This window comes from Micromesistius poutassou (genome assembly GCF_964030765.1).
Source record: "Micromesistius poutassou genome assembly, chromosome: 1".
In the NCBI taxonomy this organism is placed as follows: Eukaryota; Metazoa; Chordata; class Actinopteri; order Gadiformes; family Gadidae; genus Micromesistius; species Micromesistius poutassou.
The window spans coordinates 1,330,300-1,344,790 of record NC_140271.1 but is presented as its reverse complement, the minus strand read 5'-3'; the positions used below and the strand labels follow the sequence as shown (position 1 = coordinate 1,344,790).

The following is a 14,491-nucleotide window of genomic DNA, read 5'->3' as shown; positions in this document are numbered from 1 at the left end:
TATACAATTCTCAAACCAAATTTAGGATAATGCAGAATTTTTCCATTCATTTTCAGGAATGTGATATTTTACAAAGCCGTTGCTCAAAGGTGACTGCCTGTACCTCCCAGTGTGAATTAAACCAATCATTATTCTTCCATCCTTCTGACATGGCAAGAACAATCTGTGTAATCATCTAGGATATTTCTAAGGGGAAAACAACATACAGTATGTGGCGCCAACTCAAACAAACCGTTTCAATCCACAAAGGCCACCAATCTTTGGAGAGACAATCCACAATATTTAGTTATGTTTGATTTTACAAGCTCATGACATTTTCTTTATTTTATTCAATTCTAATATTTTATGGCACTTCCCTCTTGCTGGTATAATGGGCTGTTCCTTCCAGTGGTGGCAAAAATACACACACACATTCCTTACTGAAGTAGAAGTACAGAAACTTGTGTACAAAAAAAGGCTCTGGTAAAAGTAGAAGTACTATGTCAACTTTGTTACTTAAAGTACAGGCTCTGAAATCTACTCAAGTATAAAAGTAAAAAGGAGCCCTCTGCATTTCTACTGGCTGTTTGTTTCTGTGCAAAGCTAACTGAACCTCATGTCATATTAATATGATTTGAAGCCTGTTAAAGTTAAACCATTCTAACTTCAAATACAATTAACAATATAATGAAAATAATGAACATTAACTTTGCTCCAATGTGCAAGTTGACACTACTATTCCTCCCATAGACGCCATTTATCAGCGTCTATTTAACGGTGGAGTCTCTCTTGCGTCTCTCTCTCTTGTATGTAGTTCTCTACTTGTTACGAGCCAGTTTGACAATTTAAGGAGTAGAAAGTACCAATTTGTGTTAAAATGTAGAGAGCAATAGTACGTTGTCAGAAAAATAAATACTCAAGTACAGATACATGACAACTCTACTTTGTTACTTACCACCACTGCGGTTGACTGCTTATTAGCCCTATACGTGTTATCTCTTACCATTTGTACCTTGTCTGTAGCGTTATCATGGAAAACACTTTGCTACACATTTGAAAATAAACATTCTAATTATTACTATGAGAAGCCCTTCTAGACCCTTGAAGAGGCGTTTCAGTCATACGATACGATATGACTACGATATGACTTTATTTGTCAGTTTGCACTGAAATTATTTTTGCATCCCTGGGCAAACTCATTTAAGAAAAAGGGAGGACATACAGTATACATACATGTAGACATATAGCATAAATAGACAGACATGTGGGCATACAGTACATGTAAAACATAGAGCAGCAACAGACAAACATACAGCATCAACAGACAAGCATGAAACTTATGGCCACAAATGACACTATCAAGCATGACAGAGGACATATACATACATCGCTTGGAGACACTATATACATAAATAAATAAATATTGCACCAGATCTTAATGTTGCTGGTTTAACAAAAGGATTGATTGATGTGTAAAAGAGTGTCTAAGTTTGTTGCGGTTGAAAGAAGGAACTCTAAAGTGCCTGTTTGAAGGCAGTAGCTGATATTCTTGGTGTAGAATGTGTGAGATGTTAGTGGAACTATATATCTGGCCAACCTGAGCATGCTTTTGTTGTGGGCCTCCTGGAAGTGGTGTACTACAGGCAGTCCAATAATTTTTGAACAGATTTTGATTAGATGCTGAAGTTTTGCCTTATCTTTACCAGAAAGGCTACTCTGCCAGACTGTGCTGCAATAAAGCATAACACTCTGAATCACAGGTGTAAAGAACAGGGAGATTATTTGGGTGCTAGCTCCAAATGATGTGTTCATGTTCACGTGAACAGCAGCAAACACTAAAACATGATCTGGAAGGGCAAGTCCCTACTCGCAAATATGTACTCAGTATTTTTGCAAACAAAAAATGTCAATGTTTGAATATAATCATCCTTAACACTGTTGATAAAAGGTGTTTTTATGACTGTGCCGGAGGCTTTCCAAATTAACATCAAGACATCTTGCAGATCTGTTGATTGATGTGTAAATACACTGGGGGTGAACAAATATTTTTAACAACAAATATGTTCTTGTATATTGGCTAGATGGGAGCCGTTTAGTTCAGGGGTCTGCTTCCACATTGTAAAGTATATACTGTAGGATTGGGATTGAAATCCATTGTCATTGGATAACTATATTAAAAACCGATTGCTCTCCTGGCCTTGAATCTATGCCTAAACACAAAATGATGTTGTATACTAGGATACATTTGTTAGGAATGAAGGTTGATTCCATGTGTGATAATTATGGAATTGTGAACAATTGTGAGGTTTCAAATGGAGATGTGGATACTTGGCTTATCAGAGATGCAACAAGACCAAACAATGGTTTATGGTTATGAGAGATACATTTGTGTGTGTGTCTGTATGTGCTTTATACTGTATCTGCATCGTTGTGTGTGTGTGTGTGTGTGTGTGTGTGTGTGTGTGTGTGTGTGTGTGTGTGTGTGTGTGTGTGTGTGTGTGTGTGTGTGTGTATGATTGCATTTGTGTATGTAACAGATACTACCAATGCTATACTTGAAAAACAAATGAATAACCAGAATCATCAAACATAAAGCTCACTAGGTTAAGATATATTTAATATCCTCCTGACTAAATATGTCTTTAATTTATAGCATGTGTGAGAGCCACATATGCATGCTATGTTTTCAGTAGCTAAATATAGAGATGGCTAAGTCCGTGGAAATTGTGACTTGCTTTCCAGATCTGGTTTTGTATTTGAGTGTTTTAACATATGAACAGTGTGCCCACCACCACTAATCGCTTTATGGAAGTCCTCCAAAACCAAAAACTGTGTGTAGATGTATTTTTATCAACAGTAAACATGAAATGGACAATAGTATTTAACACCTTCATCATTTCCTTTTCGCTTATCAATCTCAACCTCAATAAGTTAATTGACCGAACTCCACTATTTTAAACATAAAATCTAAACTAACCCGTTTTTAAACGCCTAAATGTGACATTATTTAAAGCATTAACAACTCATAACCATTCCTAAGCATAAACGCAACCATAAGTAACCGTTAATTATACAAAAATATCTGTATTATTTATGTTGATTCAACCGCAGTGTTACAACCTAACCAACAGCACCATCTATTGGCGTGAACGTAAATTAAATACAATCGTCTGCCATCCCCACAGCGGCAAAACAAAGTTTTGGAGTTTATCACATCAGGCCAATGGTATGGGGGAACACAGGTTTATCTCTTGCCGTTAATTATAGCCACTGGGATGGCATGCTTTACGACCCCGGCTATCTTCTATTGGTTGCCATTGTGCTTATTGCAGCCGGTTGCAAGCTCCTGTTAATACGATTAGCAATATTTGGATATTATATTACTTATTAGGGCGTTTCCTCATGACTTAATGAATAAATCCTAAGGAGAGCCATTTGAAAGTAATCTGTTACACACATCTATAAAATATATGTATTTCTCAAAGCAGATTACAAATTACATATGCAATGAATGAGCGCAGATACTGGAATGTATATGCCTTGGCTTAAGTTCATCAGTTTTTTTTTTTTGCAAAGCAAGCCCACCTGAGGATCGCTTTTTGATCATACCATCCTGCAAGTGCTTGCCATTGGTTTTGGATGCTGGTTGCCGCAACATGGGAAGGTTTCTGTAATAGCCAATAGCGCCCTGAAATCAAGAACCGAGTGTACCACTTCGGGAGCGAACGTCAGGCTCGGTCCACTCGCCGTTGGTTCGTGAAACGCACAGACACGACCAGGCCCAATCGTGTCCAACGCAGTCGAATGACAGCTCGGCGAAAGGGTCGACGGGAACTATAGTCACAACCGCTCATACCTCAACGCGGCGAATAGCGGAGCCGAACTACACATCCCGAAACACAACATTTGTTATCGTGGTCCGTGAGGGAGGAAGAGGGGAGAATCACGTCTGCAGACTTCAGGCTACGCTGTCGGAAAAATGGTAAGAGCGTAAACCATAACCAGTTCTTGGAAAAAACTAAACGACGCGGTTCCCGTGACATCTGTATTAGTGTACGAACTACAGGGCGAAGTTAGTGGATCAGGGACGCACACCGAGTGGATCGATAACGGGGACATATGTTAACAAATAAAGACAGTGGCTAGGGACTGAGCTAGCAAACAAGCCACTTTAGCTAATTAAATATTGCATCAGTAAAAATAGAAAATAATGAATAGATTGTCATTTGTAACGCCCTGTTGTGTTTGCGCCGCCGTCACGGTGGTGTCCAGCGGTTGTCATACGAGTGTTAAGTTGTAGATTAACTTTGGTTGCGTTGTGTTGCTGGTATGCTGGTCCCTACACCCCTCCGCCCCCATCTCCTTTACGGGGACCTCTGGGGTTGTGCAAAGGGACAGTACCAGTGAGATTAGGTCCTCCTGACTAGTTTTATTGGCCCAGTCTGATGACAGCCCGCATGCCTCTCTGTTTACATCACTGCGAGTGTCACGGTTAGTGTTGCGAGACACATAACGCCCACGATCCCTTTCCCCCTGATTATCTCATCTAATCGTCGAGACTCTGTACCAGGAAATATACTTTGAACTTGTTGAACTAGTTGACCACTTCTGAGAGCAGCATATTCGGTGCTGTCAAACTATGCTGCTAAGTTTTAGATTTAGTTTTAGATTTAGATTCTCTCGTTTGGACGCTGTATACTTTTACATTATTGATAAGGTACTTCTCTGTTGTGGTGTGATTTCACTGGGCACTAAATCAGTATCCATCCTATTCCATAACAAAACCCAGGCTTGTAGTTTAATTTAACCCAAATGTCATTTTATTAGCAATTAGGCCTACCATGCTCTTGTAAACTGAAAGATAATTGGTTTGGTTCGAATTTGCTACAGCCGCAAGACAACAAAAATGTTTTTCATCCTGTTATAAAGTTGACACTGAAGATACTGTGCAATTATATCAAAGCGTGGTTTGGCTCTAATCTAGCTGGCAAAGCCCATATATCTTTTCCCCTTCCTCTCATTTCCTGTCTGAAAGAGTGCGCTGCTTGCTATCAGACAAGAGTGGCCGATTCCTCCAAAATGAAAACATATTTACCAACTGAAAAATGTTACCTATAACTGTGGGATTGCCTGGAAGCATCATCTTTATTTTTAGTATTTTACCCAGACTGTTATTGCCGCTTATCAGACCTTTCTCATTTGCACCAAAAGCCCATCTTGTTTTTGTCATGTTGGAGTTTGTTTCCACTTCAGCTGTTAGTATGTTGCCCCCAGTAGTGGCCTCTCTCTCTAAACCTGACATTGTTTTCCCCTGACTTCTTATTCCTTTCCTATCTCCATTTCTGCCTCTTGCTCACACTATCCCTGTCTGTCTCTATCTCTCCCCCCCCCCCTCCCCCCCATACTCCCATTTTTTACAGCTCCTCTTTTACCAACCCCAGTCTCCAGACCTATATGTGCATCCATAAACCTGCTGCTAACGTGCTACGGTCTTCCAGTATTGAGGTGAATGAGCAGTACCGCTAGAAAGCTTCCTTGCTTCATTGATCACAAGATATCCAGGAAGGAACACCACCACTCCCCCGGTGCAACGGTGAGAACTTTACATCACTGCAAAGTTGCTTTGTTGATGACATTTGTTTATGTAGTACAGTAGTATTGAAGAAGAGACAGAACTTATTTAGATCTATGGCCAGCCTCATACTTTTTCATTGGCTCTGGATTGCCTATGGTTGTCTGGTCAAAAGGAAAGGAAAACGTTGGTTTTCACCTTTTATAAAATATATATATATATATTGGGTCTAAGGTAGGGATGAACCGATTTTCTCATACAAAGTAAAAATACTTAGATTTGGGTACTCACCGATACGAGAACCGGTATGATGTTTTTGGCTTAAGAGTTTTATGAAAGAGGGGGCATTTTATCACCATGGTTACAGCCCATGGCAACTTTGTGATTTTTTAGTAGTACATGAGCACGGTATCGAGTCTGAGTCCTGGTAACGGTATCTGTGCATCCCTAGGGGGATGCACAGATGGTTCCCCCAAAGGGACTACTGCGGCCAACACATTTTGAAACTGGTCCAGCATTGTGTGAGAACGCTGCAGCCGTCATCCTTGAAAACAGGTTGCAATGTTATCCTTTGGGGCAATTAGGTCCCCGTCAATGTATGTCCTCTAGTGTGCTTGTTTCAGCCACTGACAGGCTCAGATTATATTCTAACATTATGGAAAGGATCCCTACAGAGAATAAAACTTGTTGCCTTACCTTTAGCTTGCCCACGGTCTGTTTGCAATTCTGTCCAACAAAGTCTCGCTCAATGAGAAGTCAGGGTTGTGTTTATGTTGGTTTTACTGTCAGAAGTTCCTTTTTATAATCAGGACAGCTTTCCGTTTCCTACTTTAACGTCTGTTTAATTATGAGTGGCTGCCGTAAACTGACCTTCAACCCTGTCTGTTCTCTTTGTCCTCCGTCCAGACCTCAAGTGTGTCATCACCCTTTCGAGGTCTTGTCCTCCTTGTCCCTCTGTCCCTCGGCCAATAAGAGCAGGATGGAGGCCTCCTTTGGCCCCACCTTCCCGACCGTGGCCGCGGGTGCTAAAGGTAGCACACACAGGAGAACCCCCTCCTCCTCTAGCACCCTGACCTACTCCCCCCGCGATGACGACGACATGGTACACACACGCACACGCACGCACACGCACACACACACACCTGTAATACAACTTTAGATGCGTTCATAATCGTGCGTCTGTACTGCCTCATCTCCGCCAGCCCCCCATCGGGACGCCCCGCAGGTCGGACTCGGCCATCTCCATACGCTCTCTGCATTCTGAGTCCAACATGTCCCTGCGATCCACCTTCTCCCTGCACGAAGAGGAGGAGGACACGGTACGGTGTTAGTTCTAGTAGAGATCGTTATAATGTACATGTATAATGTTAATGTTGTTCCTTGTTGGTGGCACGTAAAAGTCACACACATAAATCAAGCTGAGGAACACACAGCACGTCAATAGATTGTAGACATGAGTGAAAAACAGGGGTACACACTCTTGTCTGTGCGTGTGTGTGTGTGTGTGTGTGTGTGTGTGTGTGTGTGTGTGTGTGCAGGAGCCCCAGGTGTTTGCGGAGCAGCCGTCGGTGAAGCTGTGCTGCCAGCTGTGTTGTAACGTCTTCAAAGACCCAGTCATCACCACGTGTGGGGTGAGAGTCGCGTCTCCTCTCGTCTGCTCCACTGGTCTCCAGCGCCTCACACTTTTCTCCTCCTCTCCCCTCTTCTTTCTCTTGTCTCATCTCCTCCCCTCCCCTCTCTCGTCTCTCCTCCTCCTCTCTTGTCTCCTCCTCCCCCCTCTCATCTCCTCCTCCCCACTCTACTCCTTTTCCCCTCACCCATTTCCTTCACATCTCACTCATCTCCTCCTCCCCTATCACGCTGCCTTTTCTCCTCTTCTCTCCCTCCCCTAACCGGTTCTGCCTTTTCTCTTGTCCCTTCCCCACCGCTGTCTGATTCACTGTTGCCTATCTCTACTAGCCTCCTCTCTCTGTTCTTTGTTATATTGAGTTGCCCATGACTTTTTCCTTGGGCTTTGTCTTCCACTGGCTGTAGGGTTACACTGTCTTTCCATTTCTTCATTCTTTTCTTCTAAATATCTAGTCCAAAGGCTTGTTTGTTTTTGGGTCAACAACGTATGGTTACATTGCTGTGGTACTTTATTGGAGTCAACGTGTCCCTTTCTACTCCGCAGCACACTTTCTGCAGAAGATGCGCCTTGACTTCAGGTGAGGCTCTGTCCAGGGGGGTGGAACTAATGGTTAAACAAGTTTCCCTGAGGGGAAAACACAACACATCAGGATTCATTCCTCACCCTCTAGTGACCACAGTCTCATACACTGTGGTGATTAATTAGGACCGTATTATGCAGCTCCTAGTCAAATTTGCTTTACAGCAGTAGTTACCGCATCCCTACAAAAATACAACGCACGAAAAATACACAAGACAACAGCGTTATGCAAATGATTAATGACGTTGTCGTGCACCATCCGGGAGATAACCATCCGTGCCCTACTAGACTCAAACTCTGTTTGCCGCTTGTAATGAAGTAACGACGCCATGCACCAAGTCCAATCTAAGCACAAACAAAAGTTCAGGCGAAAACTGGAAAATGTGCTGTCCGTCCCCCGCCAGATAAATGTCCGGTGGACACGGCCAAGCTGACCGTGGTGGTCAACAACATCGCGGTGGCCGAGCAGATCGGCGAGCTCTTCATCCACTGCAAGTACGGCTGCCGCGCCACGCCGCCCGGCGCCGCCGCCGCCGCCGCCGGGGGAGGGGCCGCGGCTGTGGGCGCGGGGGGCGCGGCGCCCGGGGCCGCCGCCGCCACCGTGGCCGTCACCGCCATCACCACCGTGGCGGGGAAACCGGGCGCGTACGAGGTGGACCCCCTCGGCTGCCCCTTCACCATCAAGCTCACCTCACGCATGTAAGGACCGTGGGGTGGGGTAGGGCAGCGAAGTGTGGAGTAGAGTAGAGTAGAGTAGAGTAGAGTAGAGTAGAGTGTACTTCAGTAGAGTAGAGTAGAGTGTACTTCAGTAGTGTAGAGTAGAGTAGAGTGTACTTGAGTAGTGTAGAGTAGAGTAGAGTAGGGTGTACTTCAGTAGAGTAGTGTAGAGTAGAGTAGAGTAGGGTGTACTTGAGTAGAGTAGAGTAGGGTGTACTTGAGTAGAGTAGAGTAGAGTAGGGTGTACTTGAGTAGAGTAGAGTAGAGTAGAGTAGGGTGTACTTGAGTAGAGTAGAGTAGAGTAGGGTGTACTTGAGTAGAGTAGTGTAGAGTAGAGTAGGGTGTACTTGAGTAGAGTAGAGTAGCGTAGGGTGAAGTAGAGTATTGTTGGGAAAAGGAAGAGTATACCTCTTCAACTTTCGTAGGGCTTGCAAACTTTGAGTTGCAGAGGATTTTTGTGCTGCCTCCAGAGCCCAGCGTTGCGCCAAACGCATGCAGTGAACTTCATCTACACAAGGGCTGGGTATCGCCACTGATTTCCCTGGCGATTTGATTCTGATTCACGTTTCTCGTTTCTTTCCGGCAATTCTTTCTCAACCGTGAGATAACCACCATTGCGAGTCTTTACTTGTTGTCGAAGTACCAGAGACATTAGAGAACCCAACGCCGTCGTTTATCATCCAGAGGCGCATACAGCTTTTGGCCGTGATATTATCTTTTATATTATTGTATAGATGTATAGATATTATTGAGCTCCCGGAGTCCGCAAACCACAACAATCCCTTTCTCCTCCGTTTTGCGATTCAATCTGGACTTAAGGGAGTGGAGGCTGATAGGCTGTCAAGACAAAGCTTCATGTGAAATTTGTGGGGAATGTTAAAATATTTCAACTCGAGCTAGTCTTTGCGAGAGTAGCATTATGTGAGAGCCGCACCATTCATCCAATCACGCACGAAGATCGACTTTAATCAGAAAAACGACTATTTGAACCAGCCCTCATCTACGCAGAACACTCTTTGAGTAGGTGTGCATTACAGAAACGAGGAACAACTTTAAGTGAAACCAGTGTGTATGAGGCACAACCCATACCTGCTCATTAATGACAATGACATCTAATGAGAAACGCATCATTTAGGGGAACCGCGCCGACGTCCATTTATCAGGGCTCGATCATGAACGTTTAGATGGGGTTTTAACAATGGGCTGTACGACGACAGTATTAAAGTTGTACTCAAACAAACACGCCGGTAACGTTCTCCTCACACCTGCAGGGAGCACGAGGTGAGCTGTGACTACCGGCCGGTGCGTTGCCCCAACAACCCGTCCTGCCCCCCGCTGCTCACCAAACACCTGGAAGCCCACCTCAAGGAGTGTGAGCACATCAAGTGTCCTCACTCCAAATATGGGTACACACACACGCACACACACACACACACACACACACACACACACACGCACACGCACACCCCAACACAACACACACACACCCCAACACAACACACACACAGTGCCCACTTGTTGTTTTACGTTGAGGGGAATCCCTACCAGTGCACCCACTACACGACACCAAAACAATATGGCAAAACGATTACAGTATTTTCGAAAAATAAAGCCGAAGCTTGTATCACGTTTATTACAAACCAAAACTGTCACTGCGGCTTGATTTTCCCAGAGAGGGCTTATAGGTCAGTTTTCACTGATTTGCATTTAGTGATTAGACATGAAGTTCCTAATGTCATCACGTTGTAAAGCCCATTTGCTCATTTACATTAGAGGTTTGCAGGTAAAAGATAACCTTGTAAAGAAATAAACATTGGCTTCACTTCATAACAGACAAAAAAACAAGAAAGACTGTTTTCCTAAATGTGCTCTCCATGAACGCTAGTTGCATAATAAGATGCGCTGTTGGATTAAGATCAACTTTATCACCTCACAGGGTGGACTATTTGCCTTGGGCTTTCAACCATGCTGTCTCTAACCTTATTTGCCTCTCCGTCATCTCCTTCCCACTCCAGCTGCACATTCATCGGGAACCAGGACACCTACGAGACCCACCTGGAGGTGTGCAAGTTTGAAGGCCTCAAGGAGTTCCTGCAGCAAACCGATGACAGGTGTTGCCTCCCTTCTTAATAGCCTCTAACACACGGACAAACACATCCGACGAATACATCCGGCAATGGTTTATTTTATTATGCCGAATGTAGCAAGGGGTAAAATAAACACTTAGGAAATGGGACGCACTCGTACAAGCTGTGAACAGCTTCTACAGATATCGTAAATAAGGAACGTATAAAAATGTCTGATATGACTTATAAATTACATTATCCTTCTTTTGTGAAAACTTTGACCAACGCAACATTTTTTGATTCACCAAGATATCATTAAATTTGTGCTCTTCATGTCAGCGGCAAAAAACAAATGTATTCTTGGATAATACCAGGCATTTTCTTTAATTCCAGTTCAGGTTCACAATGTCTCTCTTATGACCTTTGTGACCTTTGACCTCCTGGTTAGGTTCCATGAGATGCAGCTAACGCTCTCCCAGAAGGACCAGGACATTGCCTTCCTGCGCTCCATGCTGGGCAAACTCTCTGAGAAACTGGACCAGCTGGAGAAGAACCTTGAGCTCAAGTTTGGTAAGCTAAGACCGACCTGCTCCTAATATGCACAAACGCATGCACACACATGCACACACAGCACATGCACACACAGAGACAACCATACATTTACACATAAGCACATGCACTCACACACTTGCACATAAAGTCACAGACCGTACATACATATCCACAGATCTTATGTCAGCCCTAAAGGTTAAAGGTTAGTCCATGTGGTGTGTTTGTGTGTGTGTTGTGATGTACTTATATTGTGTTTTGTAGACGTGCTAGATGAGAACCAGAGTAAGCTGAGCGAGGACTTGATGGAGTTCCGTAGAGATGCCTCCATGCTTAACGTAAGTCAAACAGAAGGAGATATGTCCTGCTGCTTCTCCTATCCAACCCTCGTCCTCCCTCTCTTTTAAGTGCTTTTCATTTACATTCCTTAAAACGACATTTAGGTAGAGGATTAGCTTCTTTTATTAAACCTCGAGAGAAATGGATGTTTTCCAGTAGCATACAAATTCACAAGACGCAGAATAGTTGGCTAAAAACTAGGTAAAACACAGGTAGTGATTAGAAGAATTAGAAGTCCAAATTATTGCTATGCGGTTGTTAAAGAAGAGCTACAAATCCGACCTAACGCTGCGTTCACACCAAAAGCGACGGGGCGGCGCGACTCATCAATTCGGCGCGAATTGATGATTGGCGCAGCATGAACGCCCTGGTACGGGCGAGCGCATTCACGTGGATTTACTCACGCGACACGTCGCTCGAGTTGACGTCTTTGCCGCGACTTTCGCGTGATGACAGCCAATGAGCGTTCACTCCCTGAGTGGAGTGATGTAACATAACAGCCAATCAGCGTTCACTCCCTGAGTGGAGTGACCTAACATAACAGCCAATCAGCGTTCACTCCCTGCAGTCCGACGTGAACCGCAGCATGGAAGAGTAAGTGATTGTTGCCGTTTGCGACTCCCGGAGCTCTATATCTATATAACATCAAACTTGCACAAATCAATCCCGTGACGGATTTGTGACTAATCGCGCGACCAAACTCAGGCGACCACGCGACCAGGTGACCAGGTGACCAAATTCGCGTTTGGTGTGAACGCAGCGTAAGCTATAATTTTATTTTATCAAAGATTCTGTCATGCCACCTCATAGTTCAAAAAAATCATATACCACATCAACAGGGGTAATAATCATCTTTTTACGTGTTTTTTTCGTGTTTTTACGTTCAATAAAACGGGAATCCTGGATTGGCACAGCAAGGATCAGGGAATCGTGCTTCCTCAACATGAGGGAATAATTAGTGTAGATTACATGACTTCTTTTCCCTTCCTCTGTCTCGTCACTCCACTGTAGGACGAGTTGTCCCACATCAACGCCAGGCTCAACATGGGCATCCTGGGCTGTGAGTAGTTCTCCGCTTGTCTTTCTCTGCACCTCCTTCTGTGGAGCTGAACATATGTTTAGCCAGATGGTCGAAGGGCTTTTCTTCTTCTTTCTCTTTTTTTTTTTTGCATATCTATATCCCTGCCTCACACCTCTTTCTACATTACTTTCTTTCTATCTGTCTCTTCCCCTGTCCATCTGCTGTCTTTCTTTCTCCGTCTGTGTTCAGTCTCTTCTTCTACTTCTACTTCTGCTTTACTGTTTTTCTTAGTCTCCTCCTTTTAATCTCATAAACTTCTGAACAAATCTATTCTGGCTCCTTCTTTAAAGCTGGCTTCAGGTGGATCAAGTGTTCGTGATGATGATTAAATATAAAAAATGTCTTGGGTAACAAACCAAGGATTCTTTTTGTTTTTTTAATGTGCACACATACAAACGTTTTGCCCGTCCCTGTGCGTAGCCTACGACCCCCAGCAGATCTTCAAGTGTAAGGGACCTTTCGTGGGGCACCAGGGGCCCGTGTGGTGCCTCTGTGTCTACTCCACCGGAGATCTGCTCTTCTCTGGCTCCTCAGACAAGACCATCAAGGTGACGTACTCACTACTCACTACTGGACTTAACTTCTCACTACAAACAATCTAAAACACAGGAGACAAACACACAGCATCTGGCTGTGTTACTTTTGAGGAGCATATATATGGGGCCCGAATATCAATCTCACTTGTGTGGTGTGTGTTGTGTGTCTCTCTCTCTCTCTCTCTCTCTCTCTCTTCTCTCTCTTTCTTTCTTTCTTTCTTTCTTTCTTTCTTTCTTTCTTTCTTCTTTCTTTCTTTCTTTCTTTCTTTCTTTCTTTCTTTCTTTCTTTCTCTCTCTCTCTCTCTCTCTCTCTCTCTCTCTCTCTCTCTCTCTCTCTCTCTCTCTCTCTCTCTCTCTCTCTCTCTCTCTCTCTCTCTCTCTCTCTCTCTCTCTCTCTCTCTCTCTCTCTCTCTCTCTCTGGCAGGTGTGGGATACCTGCACTACATACAAGTGTCAGAAGACCTTAGAAGGTCATGACGGCATTGTCTTAGCGCTGTGCATCCAGGGGTAAGGACACACACGACCGCACGCACACACACAGACACATCTTTGCATTAGTGTAATCTGGTAATCTGGTTAATACGTGCGTAAGAACAGCTAAAAAAAAAACACACGCACATCTGCCCCCAGGGTGGAGCTAATGCATTGTACATCCTCTCTTTCCACAGGAACCGCTTGTACAGTGGCTCTGCGGACTGCACCATCATAGTGAGTAGCGTCACGCTCCCTGTTTGACTGAAGACAGAGTCCTGGCTGTTCCCCCGTTGGCACACCTAATGCTACACGGTGTGTGTGTGTGTTTGTCCCTGCTGCACAGGTGTGGGACATCCAGACTCTGCAGAAGGTGAACACGATCCGGGCCCACGACAATCCTGTGTGCACGTTAGTCTCCTCCCACAACGTGCTGTTCAGTGGCTCCCTCAAGGCATCAAGGTACGCACGCACGCATGCACGCACGCACGCACGCACGCACGCGCACAACACACACACACAGCTAGGCACACAACAGCCCGCTCTTTATGTTCATATAAATAATGCTTATCTAAAGCTGACTTGGTACCACCTTTAAAGAGGAGTCTGTCATTTGAAGGGTTTTAAAGTGTTTTAAAGAATAAAAGACAGTTGAGAAGCCTCTGTAGAGCTGGATGTAGCCTCGTCTTTGTCGCCATGGCTTCCGGCTAGACAGGAAGCAAAGCAGGACGCAGGGACGAAAATCTTATACACATCGCTCTCGACCCGTCTCTCTCTCTCTCTTTCAGATCCACTTGTAGTCATCTGTGTGTGTATGTGTGTGTCAGTGTGTGTGTGTGTGTGTGTGTGTGTGTGTGTGTGGCGACACACTGGTTTTCACAAGAGACATTGTGTCATTTTGGACTATATCCATTTCCCTATTTTTATAGGGAGTACTGCTAGAAGTCTGTAATTTGTTCTTATTTTACCGGC

At 44.2% G+C, this 14,491-nt stretch overlaps 1 protein-coding gene across 1 annotated transcript in view; it reads left to right on the top strand.

Annotated features, from left to right (window-relative positions):
* The first annotated feature begins 3,908 nt into the window (after positions 1-3,908).
* The window catches only part of traf7 (TNF receptor-associated factor 7), a 15,543-nt gene continuing 4,960 nt past the window's right edge, over positions 3,909-14,491 (top strand). The window contains 17 exon segments of the mRNA XM_084488392.1: positions 3,909-3,961; positions 5,400-5,572; positions 6,458-6,653; positions 6,754-6,870; positions 7,090-7,182; positions 7,725-7,758; positions 8,165-8,459; positions 9,749-9,883; positions 10,493-10,588; positions 10,992-11,113; positions 11,357-11,430; positions 12,443-12,491; positions 12,933-13,060; positions 13,473-13,555; positions 13,717-13,756; positions 13,866-13,971; positions 13,974-13,981. Coding sequence (XP_084344518.1) covers positions 6,531-6,653; positions 6,754-6,870; positions 7,090-7,182; positions 7,725-7,758; positions 8,165-8,459; positions 9,749-9,883; positions 10,493-10,588; positions 10,992-11,113; positions 11,357-11,430; positions 12,443-12,491; positions 12,933-13,060; positions 13,473-13,555; positions 13,717-13,756; positions 13,866-13,971; positions 13,974-13,981 — 1,503 coding nt within the window. The 5' untranslated portion in view covers positions 3,909-3,961; positions 5,400-5,572; positions 6,458-6,530.